General features: G+C 46.4%; 1 protein-coding gene across 1 annotated transcript in view; it reads right to left on the bottom strand.

The window, feature by feature from the left end:
• Positions 1 to 20165, bottom strand: part of LOC119381080 (anoctamin-7-like) — a 59685-nt gene that overhangs the window by 14905 nt on the left and 24615 nt on the right. Inside the window, exons 7-14 of the mRNA XM_049412213.1 lie at positions 18810 to 18863; positions 17991 to 18085; positions 12545 to 12756; positions 11022 to 11174; positions 10741 to 10777; positions 10391 to 10500; positions 9364 to 9515; positions 4028 to 4190 (exon numbers count right to left, since the gene is read on the bottom strand). Of these exons, the coding sequence (XP_049268170.1) occupies positions 4028 to 4190; positions 9364 to 9515; positions 10391 to 10500; positions 10741 to 10777; positions 11022 to 11174; positions 12545 to 12756; positions 17991 to 18085; positions 18810 to 18863 (976 nt within the window). The remainder of the gene's footprint in view (positions 1 to 4027; positions 4191 to 9363; positions 9516 to 10390; positions 10501 to 10740; positions 10778 to 11021; positions 11175 to 12544; positions 12757 to 17990; positions 18086 to 18809; positions 18864 to 20165) is intronic.

Genomic DNA, 20165 nt, shown 5'->3' with positions numbered 1-20165 from the left:
TCGTCATGACGATCCACGGCCGTTCATTGATTGGTCCCTTCTCCCCCGGCCTTCACTCCGCGTCACCAATACCGTACCAGAGAGGAGCTGCCGCTAATGCCAACACACTCGGACGCCGCACCACAATCACTGTCTCCAATCGAACTAAATCGGGCTCCCAAGCGAGGGGAGCGTTCTAGCTGCGATGGCCAAGGTCTCGTGAAAGTTGGGCAGCATGTGTGTATGCCACGGAATATGATGATGTGCGGCAGAGGTACATGCTGGAATTGAGTTTCGATTTGGTAAGCGTGCGCCCTTTGATAACACACACACACATACACATACACACTATATATATATATATATATATATATATATATATATATATATATATATATATATATATATATATATATATATATATATATATATATATATATATATATATATATATATATATATATATATATGTATATATATATTGTACTGGTGAAAAGACATGTATATTTTGACTAACTCGCTGCTTTATTTGACGCTAGCAGCTTTCAGCGCGCAGTACCCCTCGATTATGGCTGCAAATAACCGTCAGGAAGTATTAAATCTGTGGCTCATCGTGTGCGGCTGTCGTGTGCGGTCGCGTCTTTTTTTTTTTTTAGTATATCCAACGTATCTCTAGAGTTGCCATCACACAAAGAGCATTTCACATCATCCTACACATTCCCGCGTTGATGCGAGCCCACACTTCACTGCGTGCCACACAACTCTCTGCAAACACCCTTCTAATATAATATACGCTTCGTAGTTTTTAGTAATAGTAATAGTAACAATAGCGCATGAATATTACTTATACAGTAAATGTACTTACACTACGTTGTTTGTTGTTTAAGACATGAGTGCCTGAGCCACTGGTTGCGGGGCAAGCACTCATGCCTTTGCAACGCGTTCAACAGGTTGGCGAGCGGCCTCTGTCAAAAGGAAGAATTCTACGCCATACAGCATACAAACGTCGCAGAAGAAGGCCGTGCAAACGCTATACTGCGATACGCTGGCCTTTCTGCACGACTGTAATTAGACCGTCCTTCCTGTGTTTCTTATTTAATCTTTCTTCTCCTCTAGTTTGGGGCTTCTCTCTTTCTCTTTGTGCCCTCTTTCCACCCCCTGTTTCCCCAGGGCAAGGTAGCATACCGGATGCTAATATCTGGTCAACCTTCTGGCCTTCATCTTCATATTCCTCTACTTCGGTCTTTTTCGTTGAACCGTTCTCGCGGCCTCTCAAGTTAGACTGAAGGAGGCCATACCGCGGAACCACCGCAATAGAGCTGGGGATGGCGAGGTATAGATTCTAACGCCGCTGATAGAATTCCGGCAACAGCGCATATCATCATGATTAACAGCAGCGCAATCAAATACAGTAAAACCTCGGTGATACGAATCTCGCGGGTTTACCAAAAATATTCGTATCATCCAGCATTCGTATCACCAGAAAACATGAAAAATTAGTATGCGACAAAAGAAAGTTGGCATACGTTTTGATTTAGTGTTTCTGAAGGCCGCAGCGACGTCATGAACAGCTCTGAATAATTGCCAGTAAAGTTTTTAGACGTGAACGATCGTACTTGTACTCGTAAATATACGGTGCATGCGCGCGTGTGTAATTAATGAACCAGATGTGTTGTGCTCCGTGACCGCTAGTAGCCCCTTCCTAATCTTACTACGCTTTTCTGCATGACACCAGAATACCGCGGCGAAATTTACTTAAGAAGCGCTTTGCACACGATAGATAAGAGGCCAAGCTCCTTCGCCAAGACCGTCCGCTTCGTCTCTTGGGGTCTTCGTCCACCTTTAATGGGACTTCATGGTAGAGCCGCAGCCCAAGTTTTAATCTTGTTTCATAGAACGTCTGATTGCGGGGACATAGCTTGCATCGACGTGGCAGGCACGTGTTAACACAGTACAGAGAGATACGCTGCTGCCTCGAGCACAGGAGCACGCGTCAACGCGTCGAAAAAAAAAGCGCGACGTCAGCGTCATATGTAATGTAAACGCGAAGGCGCATAAAGGCCTCCAAGATTCGCGCGCACTATCTCGGAGGCAACAACGCACCGTTGATGGTCGCGCAGCGCGTATGCCCGCGCCCGCGCTTGACTGCTGCGTCTTCCGCGACAGCGCAGGCAGCCCCTGTTCGTACCTGTGCGCCAGCGTACGTTCGTATCAAACGTCGCGGGGGGCAGATCGGTTCGCAACAATCGTACTCCAATACATTGCAGGCTAATGGGCTTTGGCCGGGACCAGCAGAAAAATTCGTATCACCCCGAAATTCGTAGGAGCCGTGATCGTATCACCGAGGTTTTACTGTAATTAACGCAAGAATAGCAGGAAAAATGCGCTTACTTTCGTTTATATATATAGCTACTTTATGCCCACGAGTTTCCTGTTACCCTGTTGTTAATTACGAACCAATATTAACTTGGCCATTTTAATACACTACTAGATGTCGCATCTGTGTCCTCTTTGGCACGATATACGAGCACTCTACTTTAGAATGGGTAAAAACGCGATTTTCGTAGCGTTACATGCTCCACAATAATTACCGATTGTTCATTCCTCTCTTGGCATTCTCTCCAGAGGTTTCTTACAAAGTAAACTCCCTTTCCCACGAAGCACTGGCCTAAAGAACAGCACTGCTCCTAACGGAGTGTGCAAAGTACACTAAACCTTTCTAATGCTTTGACTTTGTGTATTATCCATGGATACCAAGTGTGGCAGAGGTCTCAAACGCGCCTCAGCTAACGGGCCGCAGTCACGAAATTTAGTCTCTCGATGGACTGGGATAGTGACGAAGTTTGGAGCGCGCGCGCGCGGAAGGGGGGGGGAGGAGGTGTATGCACGATATGTCAGTTAATGTTGCCATTTGAAAGAAGCCATTTCTCGTATCTCATATATGGGTCATTTCTGAAGGGGGTTTCACCTCAGGTTTCGAGAAACATATTGATATTGATCTCGAGAATTACTGAAATCTGGACGCCGATTCTGAAGTATGATGTTTTTCTACCACGGTTACGTTTTAACACATGGTGACCAGGGGAGGGGGGGGGGGGGGGCTCACGACAAAAATGCTTGAGACCCGTCACGTCTGTGTAGCTCATGAACATACTTATTTAAAAAAATCAGTTTCACCGCAAGGGCTGAAGCAATGAATACGATAGCAACAAATTGTAATGTTATACAAAGTAAGGCTGCCAGCTAACTCCTTTGGATCCGATCTCGCGTAACTCTACAAAACGCTGGTGTAAGAGTATACGGCCGTTCCAGGGAGAGGTGCGGTTTTCGCACAGTCTCTTCGTGTTGAGAGCACAGCACGTAGAATGGTATACGAGCCGTGCGCTGATGCCTGCCGAGATAGCGCGCGCGCCAGCTGTCGCGACTGAGCCCTTATGATCAATGTTCACAGCTGCTGCTCGAGTGACACATCCCCCCCTCTCCCGCGTTCCTTCATGCACCTTCGAGACGGGAAGCAGAGACTACTCTCTGCTTGAGTAGCAATCGACAGCAGGCTTCGCACGCGTGGTGATGCTATCGCTGCGCCCTCCGTGCGACGGAAATGGGTCGGCTCGTTTCATCTCTGCTTCAGCCGCGTTCGTCGACCTCGCTCGCGCGCCTTTACCCACGGATAGAACATACGATGCGCGGGGGGATGTTATCAATTTGTACTTTACACGGAACATGACGGCAACGGCGACGCCGACGGCAAAAACCAGTCGAGAGTGTCCATATAATTGCTATCGCAATAAAAATAAAAAGCATATGTACGGGACTAAGACATGTCATGCGCGGGCAGGGCCGCTAGCGAAAGGGCCACGGGCCGCGCGTTTGAGACCCCTGATATATGGTATCCTATATAGACTCTGACGTTATCAAAAGCCGTTTTCACCCGAAACCGCGTCGTAAGAATTGGCTGCCGCGGCAGGGGCTCTAGCATGTGAAGCACTTATTACGATTGGAAAGTTTTGTAATCTTCTATGCACCGTATACAGTTGTTGGCGCTCACCATCAGGTAGCCGTACTGGATGATTTTCTCGGCGAACTCATCCCTGCGGAACTCAGGGTCATCTTGCTTGTACAGCTCGCGGAGCAGGAAGTGCTGGTCGGAGACCTTCTCGTCCGCCACCCTGTACATGATGCCCCACTTGCGGAGGACCTTCTTCATCAGCCTGCGCCAGATATTTCCGTGTACACTCATTGCGACATATTCAGCATGTTTTCTCGTGGGCAGTTATTGACGCAGCTTGCGTCTGTGCTCCGTGTGTGTATACTAGCATGTACTATCGGCGTCAAATGAAACGCGAACAGCGGAAGCGCGTGGCACAAGAATTAGCCACGGTATAGTGCATGCCGTCCAGTCATCGCCATTGAAAGGCGCGCACATCCGATGTGGCAGCACTGCGCGATCCCCCTATAGTGAAATATTTTGCTTCTTTTCTAGTTCTGATATTTGAAAGGAAAAAAAATAAAATATATAAAGGGACAGAAAAGTGAAACGGCCAAAAGCGCAGACACACCAACGCCGGCCGCCTTTATCACGATATCAGAACTAGAACAGAAGCGAAAATATCGCACAATAAGGGTATCGCACTGTGCTGCCAAACCGGATGTACGCGCCTGTCAATGACTGGACGGCGGGCACTAAACCTTTGCTAATGCTTGGGCCACGCGCTCCACTGTTCGCGTTTCATTTGACGCCGATAGTACATAGCTATTGTCCTCACATGCCATACTTCAAGTTTTATTGGGTTTTAGGAAAAAATCAGTCCCGCTTCATAAAAATTTTGCGACATGATTTTAAGACTTAAGAGTATCATGAAATGACAGTATATTACTTAGGCATGGCATAATAACTTTCATTTCGTTTTGTTCGCATAGTTTCGGTGTTGAGTTCTATATAGTTTGGACTACACGCAAACGGAACTCAATACCCTTGAGTATATTGTCCAGCCGGCATGTAGCTCGTCTGACAGGCGCACTGGTACTTTTGGTACTCTATATATATACAGTGCCAAAAGTACTAGTAAATCAAAGCGCGTAAGGAGCCCTCCTATATAATTGCTACTTTACCACAGCACGCAACACCGGCCATCCACAGCATACTGCTGATTGCCAAGGCTTGTAACATTTGTGTTATGCAAGAAAGAAAAAAAAACATGGTTGATCCCTCCGTCATAGGAATCGTTATAACACGAAAGTGAAACGTGTCTTCACAGAAGTAGTGCTTATTGCGTAGTGATATATGAGAGCTTGTACAATGGCTGTTGGCGTTTGAAAGCTATAGCATCGTTTAACGTGGATGCATCCACGTTGACGCCTAGTGACATATCTCCATCGCGACGACTAACGCCCATGATCATGATTTAACCGTTGTGGTAGCTGAAGTTTTTAACATATACCTGGACGCAGCGATCGTGAATCCCGCTCAAAGATGACATCAACAAGCGCGTAAAAAACACTGGTACTCGATATGCACTTCTTCAAAGCGTCGTCAATTAAGGAGAGAAACGGCACGGTGCGCGCTCCCGAGTAATATGGTAACCTATACCCGGGGACAACTTTCTGTGGCAATGAAGGGAAAGGTACGGGGGCGGAGTGTCTGCACATGTACTGCTACGCGAAGTAGTCCGGTTTGGCGCGCGTCTCCTCACGCCGTGGAAAGTGATGGCTAGCGTTGCATTTCGACGCAAACGCTGCTTAGCGTCCAAGGTACGGGTAAAAGGCGGGACTTTTTCAAGCACGCAAATACGCAAAGTGACAACATATAAAGTAAAAGAAATACAAATATCTCGCTTGTGTGCGCTGCGTTCCGTCTCAGAAAGCTACATGTAGAAAATGAAGGAGTATTTTACATATATCACGCAGAAAATACGGACGCAATTGTGGGACTACATTCACTAGCGGTAGGATACGTGCATTGTGGCTCTGTAGCTTTCGCTTCATTGCCACAGAAAGTTGTCCCCGAGTATACGCCTGTGCTCATGCATACGCTACCACACTGCACTTCAGCAACACGGGCGGCAGAGGTTCGTAGCTTGAGGCACGAACGCGCGCAGGCGTTCCATGCCCCGCTGGCCTCTGCCTCGCTCCGCCAAGGCACGACATTTGTCTGTCTTGTGTTTCACTATGCTACACCAACATGCCCAAGTTCGCTCTATTTGTCTGTCGACATGGTTGCCTTTCTGCAGCGCTTACTGCAGCAATTTTATTAGTCGGTGCTATTGCATTCGAAGCAGTCGGCGGCGAAACAACGTTGGTGCATGTGGAAGCTGCACTACTCCGACAACGAGCCGTCACACGCTAACTCGAAGCGAAAGGCAAAGAACGTAACTGCGTCTAGGGCGATTTCCCGATGCTAGCGCGGCCAGTGTTTTTCATTGACGTCGAGATGCTTTAACCATGGCCGGAGATTGCACGGCGGCGCGCAATCTCCGAGGCCATGTTCTGCGTCGTCACCGAATCGGTATCTATCGGCGCAAGTAAATGTCATGCCGCATTACTTCAATTCACCTCTCACAGACGGCGGCACCACCCCGCCCCGCCTAGCACCGCCAACAGAGCACCGTGCGAGAGAGAATGTGTGAGAGATATAACGCCCATTTGTGGAGTGGCGTGCATACGCGTGAAAAGAATGCTCGTAGCGCCAGGAGTTAAAACATTTTTCTTTAAATTGCACACCGGCACTTTACCAGTCAAAACATGGTTGGAAGATAAAGGCTTATTTGTACCATGGGGCCCAGATTGTTTTCTATGCAAAAAACCGGAGACAATTGAACACGTTTTCCTAGACTGCTGGAGTGGGGTGTTTTTTTGGGACATATTACAAAGAACTCTAAAAAAGAAGTTACCGTTAAATTCACATGGAATCCGGTTTCTCTCGGTTGAAAATGAAGATGGCGTACCTTACGACCTTATTATGCTCCTGGGCCTGCATAGTATATGGCAAACCCGAACGGCCTTTCACAATGCCGATGTGGAAGTCAGACCTGTTCGCGATTACTTTCGCGAATGTGTCTCTCGTTTTGTCGAAATGCAGAAAGCGCAGATGGATGTACCGGAGTGGGTTCCCAGAGTGGAGCCGTTGTTACACATGCCAAAGTTTTAACATGTAGTCAGCTAACAGCTGGTGGTGTATCACTGTACTGTTCCCTGGTTTACGATTAGTGTATGAAAATACTCTGTGAGGCAATAAAGAAAAAAAAAGAAAAAAAACTCGGTGGCTTTGTCGGTAGAGCGACGGGCGCTTGCCGCCGCGACCAAGAAGTCGTAGGTTCGACTCCCGGCAGGGGAACTTTTTCTTAGTTTTTATATCTCATCTGTTAGCGTCCATTTTACCAACGTCATATCCGTGACGGAAATGCGTCACTAACGTCTTGGTGGACCCCGGCATAAAATGAGCAAACAGCAAAATGAGCATGTATCAGTGAGAGCGCCGTGAACACTCGTAGTGCTTCTTTTATGCGCGGTGCACATCACTCGGGAGTTTGCTAGCGTGCTGTTTTTAAATGCGGAGCATTTCTTAGTCGCACCTGCGGCGTCGGCGGCGCCGTCCACACCCCCCACTGTGCATGCTCGGCTCGTCTCGTGCCGGCAGCAAGCCTCTCCTCTCCCTCCCTCCCTCCCTCCCTCCCTCCCTCCTCTCCCTCGAACGCGGGCGGTGCGTATATAAGCGGCGGAGCGCGCGTTGGGAATTCAGTCAAGGGCGTCTTTACTTGGCTTTCGCTTGACTTGACGCTTTGCTTGACTCGAGTACTATGCCATGGAAGCAACAGTACCTCAATCAGCATCCCACCACTCGTTGAAGGCAACGTTACCCCACCCTCACCGTCGTCGGCGTCAACAACAGCAAGCAACGCAGAAGACAAGGCTGCGAAGAGACGAGCATACGACGCTGAACGCAAGCGTTTGAAGCGAGCTGCGGACCCCGAACTTCGTGTACGCTGGAGCCGTTCAAGTCGTACTTGGTGTGCGCATCGTGTAACAACTAAGCATTCCCATACCATACCCAATTACGCAACATTCACGCGATACCCCCACCACTCTGCGACACATTTACTCGAGTTCCCCCCGTGGGAAGATGCAGGCGATTTTTTTGCGACTGGTTTCGCACCCTTTAGACATTTCTTGTCACAGTGAGTTTTAAGAGGAAGCCTTCTTTGCTTTGACATTACATGTATAACATCATAGAAGTTGCCCGTCGCATTTCATTTCTAATATTGTTCGCTCAACCACTGCACCAACAACTCGGTGCAGTGAATTGCCGTCCAGCGACTCCGACAGCGATTTCTGCGATTTAGGCTGCATGCAGGAAGCAGTCCCCAAAACCAGTGAACTGTGTCGACCCTTCGTGATAATGTCCATTGCGGTGAGGCTGGCTTGCAGATGCTGGGTGACGAAAACTTTGAAATTACAGTAAAATATTTTATACGTGTTTTCTGGCTCCGGTGTGTGGAGAGCGTTGATAGTGCATACCATGGAAACGAAAAATTTCCCTTTTGGGGTGCCTCAGAATCGTGTCAGTGCTCCTATAAAAGCGAAATTTTAGTGTTCCTGGCATATTGCCCGAGGTGGTATATGTGTTCCTCCTGGCCCGCCATGGCCCTGATTTATTTCGTCTAGGCCAAAGGGCTCTCAGACTCTAGGCCAAAAACAGCTAGTGGGCGAGTTGATAGGTTAAGATCCTCTAAAAAATCACAGCATATCCACGGGGTGAATGATGATGAGTGGGGCGAAGCTCCGGAGGGAGTCATCGGTAAACCGTGAAACTCTTCTGTGAAATTCACCCAGTACATCATATAAAAAGTGTGAAACACCGTGTATATATTAAACATCATTATTGTACTGTTGGTTTACGTGGTCCCTGTATTATCACCGCTTTGTGATCGGTGAAATGCAGGGAAAGTGTCCGCTCCCGAGCGAAAGAGAAAGCGCGCCAAGAGCGAGCGCCTTTTACGGTCGCAGGTATCCAATGACATGCGCCATTCGCATTATACAAGCGCCATCTGTCATCTTTAAACAGCAACTCTAAGAAATACATGAAACGCCATCTAGTGAACAATTCATTAAACTAGAGCTGGCTACATACATACTACTACTACAGAGGAGGGAACGACCCACACCCTAAGGAGCTTCGCCCCTAATAACAACGCGAATCAAACAGATGACAGGGGCTTAGGTTTCCGGCTGCCTGAATCCCCCTGCCCGCAGATTACACCATGCTGTTGTTTCGAAGATCCCGCGCACTGACCGTGTGCACGCGTGCGTCCGGTGTGGTGCAGAGGTGCTGTCATATCAGTGCATGGGTGAGCGTAGCTACACGTGGCAGCACGCTTTGGCTCTTACGGCCAGAGGACGTCGTAGCAGAACTTGGGGAAGGGCTTGACGATCATCAGGATGAGCAATTGTAGGGACAGCAGGGACATGCAGGTGTCTCTGCCCGGGTGGCCGCACCGGTCCTTGAACTGGTCACCCAGCCCGAACAGCCCCGACCGGCCCTGAACGAGATAAGAGTGTTCGCTCGCAATGGGGGTGGCTTTACATTTACGGGGGAAAAATCACAGTTTCTCCTCAAGGGCGAACTGTAATGTTATACGAAGTAAGGCTGGCGGCGAACTCTTTTGGATCCGATCTCGTGTAACGCTACAAAACGCTGGTGTAAGCAAGCTCCAGGGTGTGAAGCTATTTTCGTGCTATCTGTCGTCTCAATACAAAGTAAGCGGTGAGAGCACAGTACATACTACGAGCCGTCTACTGGTGTCGATATAGTGCTCGAGACCGCGTCCTTAGGTTCACAGTTGCTGCTAGAGCGACGCATCCCCCCTTTTCTCTTAAGATAATATGTTAAAAAAAACATCGCATAAACGGAACACAGAAAATAACCACACATACAGGTGCTCGTCTGTGTGGTTCTTTGTCCCGTTTATGCGCTCTTTCAAAAAACTATGTGTACGTACCAACAAGCCCGCCTTAGCACTGTTTTGGAGAATATTTACCACTTTGCAGCGTTTAATTCCTGTGGGATGACGGAGCCGTCTTGCTTCTTCATTTTCCGTCTCATAAAATGCGCACAAATGGAGAGAGCGAGAGAGCTGTGAGCGATGCAAAGCTTTCACTTGCAAACTCCTGTCACGCTTTTTTCAATTATATAGTTCATTAACAATGCAACGCTGAGCCACAGCTCTGCGTGATACACGACTCTTACGTCGTGCTAACACTCAAAGGTGAACTGAGCGCCACAAGTGTGCGGGCAGTTTCGAGCCCGCATCGCGTCCGTAGAGCTTCTAGTGCTCAGATATCTGATTTGCAGGAGGTGCTTGAAGAATCGCGCGTCAGGCAAATACGTGCAGTAGCTCGACCAGAATTCACTTACCTCCCTGAAGAAGGCAGTGTAGAAAAGGGATGCGTATGTGTTGGTGAATTGGAAGGCAAACAGCTTGATGACCAATGCGTCATTGTACATACTTCTTGTTCTGTGATTTTCTGAAATAAAGAAAGGAAGCAGTCAATGTATGTGTGCGCTGGTTTATAATGTTGAAAGTGGCCTTAAGACTCGCGTATTTGAACATTATATTTGCCGTTAACATCATAAGCAATGTTTAATCGTATTTGTTGTAGCCTGTTTTCCTATTAGAGTAAGCCTCTTATTTGGCGCGAGAAATTACGACGTCTAAGTCGTAGCTTTCTGATGCCACGCATTTAAGCAAACTTAGGTGAACTTACCCCATTCGGTCAGCTGGATTGCAGCGTATGAATATATCTGCCCAAGAAAAAGCAGAAATCAGTGAAAATTAGTAGGAAATTACCCGAAGCCGGATAAGGTGCTTTTGTATCTAAAGAATTGTGTACATGTACAAAAATTACTGTTTTATGGTTGCTTTGCATTCTTCAAGAAGCGGCCCACACTTGCACACTCTAGTTGATTGAGCTAAGGCCGCAACTAAATCGCTTGTAAAATCACGCATAAAAAGTGTAGATTTTCGTAAGACGCACCGCCGTCGTACCTTTCCCAAGACCATGATGGAGATCGTGTTGAGCATCGGTGCGACGATGGAGCCGTGCACAACTTCACAGGTTGTCTCTCCATTGCAGTAGGCGTTGTACATGTACACTTGATACAAGGTGACGGCGAGCACGCTGATTAGTACCACGATGGACTGTAAGATGAGGAGCCGCGTATGCAATTAAAAGCTGAATGAGAATGTTATTCACGTTGAAAATACCGGGCGTGCAAACACAGACACAAGAGAGAAGTGATGACACCACGTTTGTGGAGTCTTGACTTTTCTTTTGTGTCCGTGTTTGCACGCCCTGTCTTTTTAACATGAATACCTACGAACTAATTCAGTTCTCTGTTATTCTGAGGAAGTTATTAAACTGCGCGAAAGGACGAGGACACAAGTAATAAACATACAGAATACCACGAGCGCAGGCTGCCAGCTGTTTATTTCTGGTAAGCGAGGAACAGATATTTCAATAAGCAACGTGGACACTTCACACTGTCACTCTCGCATGTGCCGACAAACATAAGAACACTGCTGAGTAAGAGCGTAATCCGAGATAGCGGCCAAACGAACACCGCGAATCGTGGGACGTACCAATCTCACTAAGCTTTGCGCATGTGAGGGAACCGAGAAAGCCTGATATCACTTAACAAATAACTGCAATAAAGGGAAAAAGAAGAGAGCGTAACATCACTTGACGAAAACAAAAATGTCTACCAATCAACAAATTTAAAGACGATGATGTCACAAAACCACATGAAAACTAAATTTTTCTCTTCGTTGTGCCACATTTGTTGATAGGTAGACCTTTTTCGTTTTCTTCAAGCAATGTTGCGCCCTCTTCCTTTTCCATTTACTCCAGTTATTTGTTAAGTGACATCAGGCTTTATTCGGTTCCCTCGCATGCGCAAAGCAAATATAAATTTGGTACGTCCCACGATTCGCGATGTTCGTATGGCCGCTATCTTGGATTACGCTCTTACTCAGCAGGGTTCTTATAACTTATAAGAACAGACTGTTGGGCGAGTTGGTAATGCATTATATGGAAAACTGTGCGAAACACTTAGACAAAGGAAGAAACGGACGACACAAGCGCATGCGCTTGTGTCGTCCGTTTCTTCCTTTGGCTAAGTTTTTCGCGCAGTTTTCCACATAGTGTTCTTATGTTTGTCGGCACATGCGAGAGTGACAGTATGGTCACGTGCCCACGTTCCTTATTGAAATATCTGTTCCTTGTTTGCCAGAAATAAACAGCTGGCAGTCTGCGCTCGTGGTGTTCTGTATGTTTCTTACTTGTGTCCTCGTCTTTTCGCGCAGTTTAATAACGTCTAAAAAGCTATGAACTAACTAGCCCGCCAGAACGTCTTACTAAATGCGGAATGCTGCTCGATTCGTTAAAAAAATAAGTGAAATCGGAGAAATGTAAATATTTGTAGTGTAGAGACAACAGATCTGCAACTCTGCACTAAACAAATGTTCTTTATTGCCGTCGATCGGCCCGTTGTTCAATGCTGTCGACGTACCATCATTATGAAGAATCCCACCGAGCAGCAGTACTTGGCGATGCGGTGCGACATGGGGTAGTGCCAGCTGAGCTCGCCCGTGATGGGGTCCCGCACAGCGACGGTGCCGTAGAACTGCGGCGTCTCGGGTTCCTCGGCCGAGAAGTGGTCAACGTTCCAGCGGTGGGCCAGTGACGCCTGACGCCGCTTCCAGATCTCCAGGAACACAGTGCCTGCATCCGTAGGCGTGCGAAGGGTTCTCCATTAGGGGGACAAAGCTTAACCTCCCCCCGGCTCCTATTGGCTAGGTCAGGAAGCAAACAAGCGTTGCAGTGGATACAAAAGTGAAAATGAAGCGATGACGTGCTTCTCACAATGACCTGCCTTCGGTCCTCGGCTTTCCGAGGATAGAGGTGGAAAGTAAACGGTTCGTGGAATGCAACACCAGGGCTCCTCGGTAGCCATTATCTTTAAAAACCTTCATGGACATAACGCTGCACATTAAACGATGTCAGGACAGGTTCGACTCAGTAACGGTATGGGGCAGACTTGGCGCACCACCGTCGATGATTGCCCCCCTCGTACGCACACCCATGCCTGTATCCATATGTGCATGACGAAATGAGCCTTTTACGACACACCCACAGCGTTTCATGCGCGCCTTTCACTCGGTAACAATTCGGCGTTGCATGGTTTAGATACAACAGAAACGATGGACTTAGTCATTGCTTGATCAGTTAGCGTAAGCGTGGCGTTTTTCATCGCTGTCTCGGGTTTCGCCTCGCTTCCTATTTAAACTGCAGCGTTCTTTTACAGATACTCAGAATTGAAATTCAGTTTCTTAACGCCTGTCCAGCCATCACGAAGGACCAATGGGAGGAATCCCTCAAGAGCAGAACTCCAGGCCGTCCAGAGGGACAACGCGGCGGAACTTCCGATCCCATGTGACGAATAGCTCATCGACCTTCCTTTGGGCCTCGTCACCAGTGTGTGTTAGAGGGAATGAAGTAAGGGAAGGAGCTGGAGTTTGTCCACTTGGCTACCTTACACGTGGGAAGGAACTGTGAAATATATAAAGAGAAGAGCTCGCTCACACGAGGGGCAGGAAATTCGCGAATCCTTCTTCATTTATACGTTTAGCACTGTACTGGCAGGCATAAATGAAAATACGAGCGTACTCGCAAGCCTTCGTAATATTTAATGACATCGTATTGAATTCTTGCTATGAAGACATGGAAGATAGTGCTCGATCAGATCCCAACGGTTCTATTTAAATGTTGTAAATAAATATTCGTGTCCTTGCATAAACTGAACATCTTTGTAGCGTCCATTGTCACGCAGTTTCCATATTTTTCCATAACGCATTGTATACCTGCAGACTTGTACCTGTGTCTGGCTTGTCATATATGCCTGATGGAAACGCACCCATACTTTCTTTTTTTCATTTTTGCTACGGAGGAAGGCCGCGCTTGCGCACGTGTCACATTTTTGTTTCATGCGCATGCAGGATTTTATAACTTTAAGATTTGCCGTTCTGTCATCACTCCTCACGTCTTGCAAGCGTCATGGATTTATAGCCTTATCAAAAATAGTCGTGCGCATGTGCAGCACCATTTTGTAAATGCCTAAAACGCTGTGAACTTTCCGTTAATTTCTCATTTTGACGAAGGCTAGACCACCAGCCGGAACGTGGGAATATATATATATATATATATATATATATATATATATATATATATATATATATATATATATATATATATATACATGCAGGCGCGCGCACCAAAACAACATTTATTCCACGTTTCGACCGAGGACCAGTCTTTTTCAACAGTGCAGTTCACAGGTATATAGTCACTGGATTTATACACGCTCGCTCTGACAGGTGCGAAGAAAGAGTTCTATTACAATAGCAATAAAATGACCACTGCTCCCACAGAAAAAAAGCATGCTCACTTCTATAGCGAGAGGTGGGGCATGTGCTTACGCAGCACTTAACAGCAACAGGAACACTATGCACTAACAGTAAGAGAGGGGGGAGCGCTTGCACAGTTTGGTAATAGAACAGTCATTGTAACAGAACATTCCTCTCACCTCAGAGCGAACGTGTATAAATCCAGCGACTGTACTTGTCAACTACGCCCTTGAAAAAGACCGGTTCTCGGTCGAATAAACGGATTTTTTTGTTTTATATATATATATATATATATATATATATATATATATATATATATATATATATATATATATATATATACATATATATATATATATATATATATATATATATATATATATATATATATATATATATATGTGTGTGTGTGTGTGTGTGTGTGTGTGTGTGTGTGTGTGTGTGTGTGTGTGTGTGTGTGTGTGTGTGTGTGGGACCCACCTACTTGCGTTTTGTATAGAAGCAGCTCGAGGGACAGACTGCCTATCGCGTTTACATCTGCGTCCTTGAATGCTGCGTCGTTGTTCGATCTTATTCATTCTATTTATGGCTTCAGTGTCAAATATGGCTGACGGCACTCCTCTTTACAAGGCCTCAGTCCAATACGTATTGATTGCCAACAAGTTGCACAGATGGTGACCGTGTTCTGAAAGGCCTTTCTCGTACATTTCGGTCAGAAAGGGTGGCCTGTATAGGGCACCCTCAGTAGGCCTGCCACCATGAATAGGAGGCACGAAAATGAAATTAAGGTGCTTATCACTCTGGTATTATTCGCAATATCACGTTTCCATGCCTTGGGTGACGGTGAAAACGAGATCGCTTCTCAAGAGGGAGTTTCTTGTTATCATTAATTTGTTGCTGTAGCCTTATTGCTCCCGTGGCGGAAGAGGCGGCACCTCTTCCACTCGATGTTCAAAATAAACGAAATAGACAACTCGTTGAAAGCATAGAAACCGCTCAGAAACGTGGTCCTTGGCTTACAGACAAGAACGCTAGCATATGCAACAAAAGAATAGAATTTACTGATTATGGGCGAGTGAGTTTTTTAGAGCCTTGAATGTCGCTGTCAGCAGTGAAAGGCGCTTTTGCTGCACAAACGTGTGGTTGAGGTTTATTGTCTCAGGCTTTCATCGATTTCTTAGTGGACAGTGATCGCAACAAGCGCAACTTAAACCACCTCGTAAGAAGCGCACGCACATATCATATATACAGTATAGGCAAACTACACTTTATGTCCGTTGGGGTGCTAGTTGGTGCATTGTTGCATTGTCTCGTCTCTATTCCTTGTGTGATGTCCTACTTACGCATTGCCTTTTCTTTAGGCAAAGCAAACAGCCCAATTCATTCCTATTAGTTAACAGTCCGATAAAGTCATAGAACGCCTTCTACAGTGTCATAGATGCATGTTCAGCCTCTTGTCAAAAGCCGTCAAGAAAATTAGATTTTTAATAGAAGGCCGCTGTCGTTAGAAGAACTATTAGGTGCGTGGCAGACTTGAACCGCACAAATACAGGGAATACGTGCATAAGTAGACTTTCTTGTAAAAACAAACATTGCAGAAAATTATCAGAAAGTGTATGGTAATTACGACAAAAAAATTATTGTTCCGCTCTTCGCAAGCACTCGTTCAGATGTAAATATCAACATACGTTCGGTAATTTTTCGAAAAAAAGAGTCCCTATGATCAAAGAGATTTTCAATATATGTTAGTGTAGTACGTCCATGGTGTGTTACCTGACTACAGTGCATTGCTTATTGTGATGGTTTTTCCGTGTTTCTTTTTTTTTATTGACTGCCTTGGACTTAAGTGTTTTGATTAGGGGTGTGCGAATAGTTAAATTTCATCTCGAATCGAATTCGAATCGTATAGTGCCGAATAGTGGCCAAACATATCGCATATCCAATAGTATCGAATAGTATATTTACATGAAATGTGTACCGCCAGTTACGGCAACACAAAGGAAAGATCGGGGACGCTACGGCGTGCTGACCGTCTCATTACGCACTTGTTCGGGATGGGCTTTTGTTTCAGCTTTTATGTGCGCGCAAGCATGTTGATAGAAGAGCCACCATTCCAATCTGCAGCGCCACTCCTAACCTCCTAGCAGAGGGGGGTACGGTAGCTAGCTCTTTTTTCCCTATGGTCGCGCAAAACGACTCATCTGACAACGGTAATGTTGTGTTTCATCGCCATGGGTGGTTCGGGCACCCTTTCACAGCAGCGTTTTAACTGCGCGTCGGAACGATGAGAGTTTCTGAACGAGTGGTGTGGTGCGGCAATGGCGACTGCCCAGCGTGAACAAATTTTTATATGCAAAGCCAATCACCAAGGGTTTCGCAGGCCAAAGTCAGGTCGTTTTACGGCGCTTGCGGCATATGCGACCGAACTACGCAAGAAGTCCCTGCCTTCGTTTCGGGGGCGAAGTTGTGAAGGACTTGACAGTTTTCTCATGGGTTTTTCTACGTGAGGAAATGACATAATCTCCTTTAAGATTAACATGCGCTTACTTTTGAACCAGGATGTCGGTGAAAGTTTAACGAAAGGCGACATTAGCGTTAGCCTTAGCCACCCTATACCCTAACCAAGTTGCACCATTGGCCTTTGTCGCGTTTCAGATATTCGTCCTGCCGAATTATTCGAAACTTCGAATACTAGCTGTTAGAAAATCTAATCGAATTATTCGATTCGATTCGATTCGAATTCGAATTATTCGATTCGATTAGAAAATCTAATCGAATTATTCGATTGGGAACTATTCGATTCGAATTCGAAACTCGCATATTCGCACACCCCTAGTTATGATCGGTGTATTTGGCTTGATCACTCGTAACTAGAACTACTCGAAGGAACTCGAGTTTCTTTCCGGGGTGTTCTCTTTTACATTGCACTTGGGAGCAAAGGAGAAGCCGGCGCGCCATCACCTCTTTGAGCACATTTAGTTGAAATAAAGCGCCGCTGCTCGTGCTGTCACTGAGTGCGTGTACGGGCCTGTCAGCACGTGCGTGCTTGTGGACATATGATATACTTGTTTCTCACAAACACGCTGCTTACACGGCGTTGAGGCACGCTGGCAGTTAAAAGTAGAGCGCAAATTACAGTAAAACCCCCAGGAGTGACTACAAAAGGGACTTAAGCTGTCGTTAACTCAGACCCACACTAGCCACAGCAAATAATAACGGGCTGCATCACTGATACCGTGCGCGTTCTGGAGCTTACAGTTGAATGCTATCGGGTTGTCCAAAAACAGCTACAGCAAAGTACCGAGGCACTCTACTGTGGCATAGCAATAGGCCGGGTGTCGTAATATATGACACATTAAGGGTGCCGTAAACAGAACTTTCGCTTTCACGGCTAAGATGCTTGCGAGAGCGGCAGAACAGCCTGGCTACTTTCCTTTGCCTCGCATTGGACAAACGGTCGACAGATTCGGTCGATGCACAGCTCCGGTAATGGACTCGACGCACGGCTGCATTGAGAGAGCGCGAAAGGAAGCAAACACAGCAGCCACTCACCCCAAAGGCAGACCGTGAAGGCGAAGAAGGGTGTGAGGAAAGTGTCACCGGCGGCCTTGATGACGTCAACGGTGTAGATGATAGCATTCACGTCTCTGGAAGTCAAATCACAGAATGAACGTCAGTGCATCGGCCACGTGCATGTCGGTAGCTTTTTCTTTCTTCATTTTTTTTTTCGGGGAATTCACCTGCACCTACGCGACTCGCCCCTCCTACGTCGTCGTCGGTTCACTGCTCTGTAGTAACGCAAGTCGAGTGTCATTAATGGCAGTAGCAAATCTTATGTTCGTATTCTCCTTTGTTGCTATGTCAAAGCAATCGGTGCACAGATTCCACTGTATTACGATTTCCTAGACCCGTCCGGCTGAGCTCTGCCTCCGGCGTATTCTGTCGGCGTATCCAGTTTACTAAAACGGATGCTTGGGCGAGTTGGTTCATGCTTAATAACCATACTTTTCATACCGTTTTATACTTCTTTGCGCTGTTTAATCTTTCTAAACTAGTTTACTTTCGCAATCGCACAATAGTGAAGTTGTCGTATTCCTCACTGCAATGCATGCAGGCCATCAAGTTGTACAAAAATAAATGCAGATGCAAATTGTGAAGAGGCGGTAATATGCACAAAGGGACGTTTACCAACGTTTCAGAAAACAATTCTCGAGTGAGCAATTTCTTTCATTACCCATGCGTGCCTGGCCCTGCTAGAGAGAGTGTTCGATTTTTGTGGTACTGTTGAATAGGCAAAAAGAAAGAATCATGCGATATAAGCCGCACACAAAAAATATCTCGAATATGGTAGAGAACGTATCGCTTACTCACGTGTAATTTACGGCGTTGGTGTCGTTCTTAAGGACGTCCTTGTCACTCGTCACTCTGGCAGTGTAAGAAAGGCCAACATTAGGAGACGCAGGTTTACACATTCGGCGCAGAAAAACAAAAAGCCAGTTGCATCCTTCGTACGCATGATGACACGAGTCAGGTAAATGCTATAAAAAAACGGAGACACCAAGATGGCAAACCTAAATACCGAATGTTGAACAAACGTAGGTTCGATATGTGACAATAGCGTAGTCTTGTTTCGGCCACATACAAGTTACAAACGTCGCAGATACTTCTAGAGGTTGCATTGAAAATAAGTAAATAAAAAAAGTCACAGTTTCGCCGCAAGGGCGAAGCAATAAATTTGATAGCAACAAATTGAAATGCCACACGAAGAACGGCAAGCAGCCCGAAACGTGCAGCGCGCTGGAGACCTTGACTATTTGAGGAAAGCACCATTTTGAGGGCAGTACCTGTTTTAGGAAGCAACAGTTTAAAGGGCGGGGGGGGGAGGCTCGTAGCCCCCCCCCCCCTTCCCTCTAGGCTACGGGATCAATCATGGGCTTACCAGGCACGTCGACTACAATGAGGCCCAAAGGGTATGCTATGGTCCCACGTGACGTCGGTACTCACCTTAGAACACAGATGTCATTTGTATCGGAATAAACGGCACGCTACGGTGCGATGATGTGCACATCATAAGAAGCGGTTTTCGCCGTACTCCTACGGTTTGAGCAATGGTTGATCATAGCTTGGCGAGTCATAGGGGTTAATATGTAATGTTCATTAGATTGTTACAAACCTCGATAGCGAACATTGCAACCTTCGTCGACGTTGCCGCGATATGACGCCAGTTTCAAGCACTGGCGCAGCTTTGTGGCTGAATACTTGACTGCTATGCAGAATTCCTAGGCTTGATTGTGGCTCTCACCGTGATTTTAAATATTTCCGTCCCTCTAATATTTCCCTCGCCGACAACACTGCCGACGCCTGCCCCGCATATTCTGCGACACAAGCTCCATAAGCGATGGCGTAAAGATTTTTGAAAGTCTGTTATCGCCGTTCCTGGGTTGCTACAAACTGTGAATCACCGGTGGCTCATACCCGCATTCCATGGGCCGTGGTATGCGGGTATGTGTGCCACACGTGACTTTCGTGACGTACGCGACCCTATTTATGTAGTGACCTGTTCATAGTGTTTGTCATACACTAGTGCCGGATAGATAGATAGATAGATAGATTAGATAGTAGATATAGTAGATAAGATAGATAGATAGATAGATAGATAGATAGATAGATAGATTAGATAGATAGATAGATGATAGATAGGATAGATAGATAGATAGATAGATAGAT

The sequence above is a fragment of the Rhipicephalus sanguineus genome, chromosome 2 (assembly GCF_013339695.2).
Source record: "Rhipicephalus sanguineus isolate Rsan-2018 chromosome 2, BIME_Rsan_1.4, whole genome shotgun sequence".
Classification (NCBI taxonomy): Eukaryota; Metazoa; Arthropoda; class Arachnida; order Ixodida; family Ixodidae; genus Rhipicephalus; species Rhipicephalus sanguineus.
The sequence above is the reverse complement of the archived record's forward strand: the minus strand, read 5'-3'. Positions and strand labels throughout refer to the sequence as shown.